The sequence below is a fragment of the Echinops telfairi genome, unplaced genomic scaffold, assembly GCF_000313985.2.
Source record: "Echinops telfairi isolate 266 unplaced genomic scaffold, ASM31398v2 ScPeMD7_7420;HRSCAF=8458, whole genome shotgun sequence".
NCBI lineage: Eukaryota > Metazoa > Chordata > Mammalia > Afrosoricida > Tenrecidae > Echinops > Echinops telfairi.
This window is the reverse complement of record NW_022111320.1, coordinates 50,454,361-50,457,883: the sequence shown is the minus strand read 5'-3', so window position 1 is coordinate 50,457,883 and position 3,523 is coordinate 50,454,361. Positions and strand designations below refer to the sequence as shown.

At 57.9% G+C, this 3,523-nt stretch overlaps 1 protein-coding gene across 1 annotated transcript in view; it reads left to right on the top strand.

The window, feature by feature from the left end:
- The window catches only part of QARS1 (glutaminyl-tRNA synthetase 1), an 8,222-nt gene extending 5,972 nt beyond the window's left edge, over positions 1-2,250 (top strand). Inside the window, exons 16-24 of the mRNA XM_030887638.2 lie at positions 93-230; positions 313-400; positions 490-633; positions 735-839; positions 1,003-1,095; positions 1,225-1,352; positions 1,431-1,497; positions 1,596-1,721; positions 2,103-2,250. Of these exons, the coding sequence (XP_030743498.1) occupies positions 93-230; positions 313-400; positions 490-633; positions 735-839; positions 1,003-1,095; positions 1,225-1,352; positions 1,431-1,497; positions 1,596-1,721; positions 2,103-2,153 (940 nt within the window). The 3' untranslated portion in view covers positions 2,154-2,250. The remainder of the gene's footprint in view (positions 1-92; positions 231-312; positions 401-489; positions 634-734; positions 840-1,002; positions 1,096-1,224; positions 1,353-1,430; positions 1,498-1,595; positions 1,722-2,102) is intronic.
- Positions 2,251-3,523: the final 1,273 nt, after the last annotated feature.

The window sequence follows — 3,523 nt, the reverse complement described above, 5'->3', positions numbered from 1 at the left end:
GGGGGGGTTGGCCTGTGGCCTTCTGGTACCCTTCCCTGGGCTCTGTCCCTGCACCCAGATGTGTCCTGTGCTGACCCTCCCGCCCACCCCAGGCGCTCATCCTACTTCTGGCTGTGCAATGCCCTGGATGTCTACTGCCCCGTGCAGTGGGAGTATGGCCGCCTCAACATCCACTACGCCGTTGTCTCCAAGAGGAAGATCCTGCAGCTTGTGGCAGCTGGTGCCGTGCGGTAGGGCTGGCCGTCTGACTCAGCCAAGGCTGGGGGGTACTGGAGGTTCTGGGAAGCCTTCTCACCTCGTCCTCGCCCTCAGGGACTGGGATGACCCCCGGCTCTTCACTCTGACGGCCCTGCGACGGCGAGGTTTCCCACCCGAGGCCATCAACAACTTCTGTGCCCGGGTACAGCCCAGTGGGCGAGAGTGGCACATAGGCATTAAGGGTGGGATCCCACAGGTGCGAAGGTAGTAAATATGGACCTTTCCTGTCAGGTGGGGGTGACAGTGGCACAGACAACAATGGAGCCACATTTGCTGGAAGCCTGCGTGCGCGATGTGCTAAATGACACGGCCCCAAGGGCGATGGCCGTGCTAGAGCCACTGAGGGTCACCGTCACCAATTTCCCTGCTGCCGAGGTGGGCCTGCCGTGTGTGTGTGTGTGTGTGTGTGTGTGTGTGTGTGTGTGTGTGTGAAGGTCTGGGCTCCCACTGACTCAGACACCCATCTTTCGTCACAGCCCTTGGACATCCAGGTGCCTAACTTCCCAGCTGATGAGAGCAAGGGCTTCCACCAGGTTCCCTTTGCATCTGTCATCTTCATGGAGCGGACAGATTTCAAGGAGGTGAATGGTCACCATGGAGCCCAGACCCACACTCCTTTCATGTCATACCACCAGTCCTGTTACTTCTGGCTTTCGAGGAACCCGCTCCTGTCAGGCACAGGGGTGGGGAGAGAGCCTGTTCCACTCTGGAAGCTCTTATGTCTATCCCACTTCCTCCCTGCAGGAGCCAGAGCCAGGCTATAAGCGCTTGGCATGGGGTCAGCCTGTGGGCCTGAGGCACACAGGCTATGTCATTGAGCTGCAGCATGTTGTCAAGGTAAGAACCCTACACAGCCTCCTTCCCCCGAGTGCCTGCTGTGGCTGGGGTCTGGGGGAGCCTGTAGTCCTGATGGCAGCCCCAGGCCTCACTGCAGCCATCTGTCTGCCCCATTTCCCCTGCGTTCAGGACCCCAGTGGCTGTGTCAAGAGCCTGGAGGTAACCTGCAGACGGACAGATGCTGGAGAAAAGCCCAAGGCCTTCATTCACTGGGCATCCCAGCCACTGACGTGCGAGATTCGCCTCTATGAACGATTGTGAGTAGCCACAGCTGGGGATAAGCTGCTACGAGATGGGCATTGCCTGCTGGGGCCTGACCTTAATTCTGGCTGCAGATTCCAGCATAAGAACCCTGAGGACCCTGCTGAGGTACCTGGTGGATTCTTGAGTGACCTGAACCAGGTAGGATCCTGGTGGGTGGGGGGTGGGGGTGGGGGTGGGATGGAGTGAAGGTGGTGGGCGTCCCTGACTACATGACTCCCTGATTTCCTTGCCCACAGGCATCTCTACAAGTGGTTGAGGCAGCATTAGTGGACTGTTCTGTGGCTCTGGCCAAGCCCTTTGACAAGTTCCAATTTGAGCGGCTTGGGTACTTCTCTGTGGATCCAGATAGTCACCAAGGACAGGTTCTTGACTTACTCTGCCTACCTTCCCCTTTTTGCAACAGTGAAAGTGGAGGCCACACTGTGCCAAACACTCTGCCCACATGTCCCCAGTCCATCCTCACCACCTGAGGGGGCACTCAACTGATGAGAAACCAGCTCACACTGCACGGCCCTGCCTTCCTTATGCCTCAGGGAGGTGGCGGGCCCAGACATGAGTGTGCTTCCAATGAAATTGAGCCTCGGGGTCATCCAGCTTCTTACCAAATGCACGAAGCCCAGTTCTCGTGACCCTTTGTCCCTTGGCTTATCTACTTGGGGTGCAGGGTATGCCTGCGGTGCGGTCCCACCCCTCACCCCCTAAACTTCTGTCCCGATTCTGAGTTGGTTATTCTTCCCTCCCAGCTTGTCTTCAACCGGACAGTCACACTGAAGGAGGATCCAGGGAAAGTGTGAGCCGAGGCCCAGAGGACCAGGAACCATCTCCTATGACCTGGGAACTGGAAGCACCCCAGTGTCCATTTCAATAAAGAGCATCTAGATGCCCCCAGAATCTGTGTGTTATTTGTCTGCCCTGCCAGTCTCTGAGGGCCCGCAGACATGCTTGGGGAGCTTGGGGTGGGTCCACTGTGCATACCTTTCATGTCTGAGAAAGGGCTTGCCCAGGTAACTTTGCAACTACTGGCAGGGTCTTGGGCCTGATTCTGTATTCCCTGCACCTGATCCAAGTGCATGCTGGGCTCAGTGGCATTGCTCTATGGTTAGGAGGAGTCTGGTGGTCCTGGTTTGCGTCTGCCTGTGGACTGATGAGGAGAGACCTGGCACCCAGTCACCCAGCAAATAATAACTGGGTGTCTATCACATGTGGCAGAAAGGCTGTGGTGCCTTTCCAGCTTCATCACTTAGCAGCGAAGGCGAAGAGGTGACCTGAGACGGGAGGCCAGTGGAGGTTCCTGCAACAGTCTGGTCCTCAGAAAAGGCTTTGGTCAGGAAATGACTTCTGTGGGGAACCCTGATGGGCCTGGGGAAATTAGCAAAGCAAGTGCAAAAGGGCCTGCCCTCTGGGAAGGCTTAGAGCTGACAGGCTGCACTCCTGCTGCCTAGTGGGTAGCAGTGAGGTTGTCTGTGCCTGCAGCTTTAACACCCTCCACATTGTCCCTGTATACAAACAGCTGGCCACAGAGGGCCACTTTAAGGTGGATCGGAAGGTGGCAGGCAGAACTTGCTCCATTGCTGATGACAAGGATCCCAGCCACTAGTACTTATTTGAGACAAGGGATCCGGGGCCAACCGGGTGGGCCAAGGCCAAAGTGTGGGGGCAAGGGCCCAAGTTAGGAGTGTGTGAAGGACCACCTTAAACAAGAGGCCGGGCCCCGCCCCGTAAGGGATTGCTTGCAAGAAGGCGGCCTTGGGGACAGCAGGTACATCCTGGGAGAGAGAGTCTTGGGTAAGGGGGGGGGGGGGCGCGGATACTCAAACCTATCCGAGCACCTAGGGTAGGTCAGGCTGATGCCCTGGCTCCGCCCGGAATGGAGGAGCATCCGTGGGCGGGGCTATCTGTCCCACCCTCTGGGCCCAGCTCTCAGTTCTCTTAGCCAGAGGCTAGGCCTCCCTCCTCGGCCGAAGCGTTCCCTTTAAGTCTGGACGGGTGGCACCCACAGGATCTCGCGGGAACGGCCGCTCATATTCTCGCGAGAGGAGCTTTCCGTACCTATTGGCTGTGGGGGTTGAATGTAAGATGGCGCTCAGGGAGCTGTGAGGGGAAAATCCTGTCGGTCTTGGATCCGTGACGGCAGAACAGAGGCCCCCAGCGGTGCGGCGGGGCC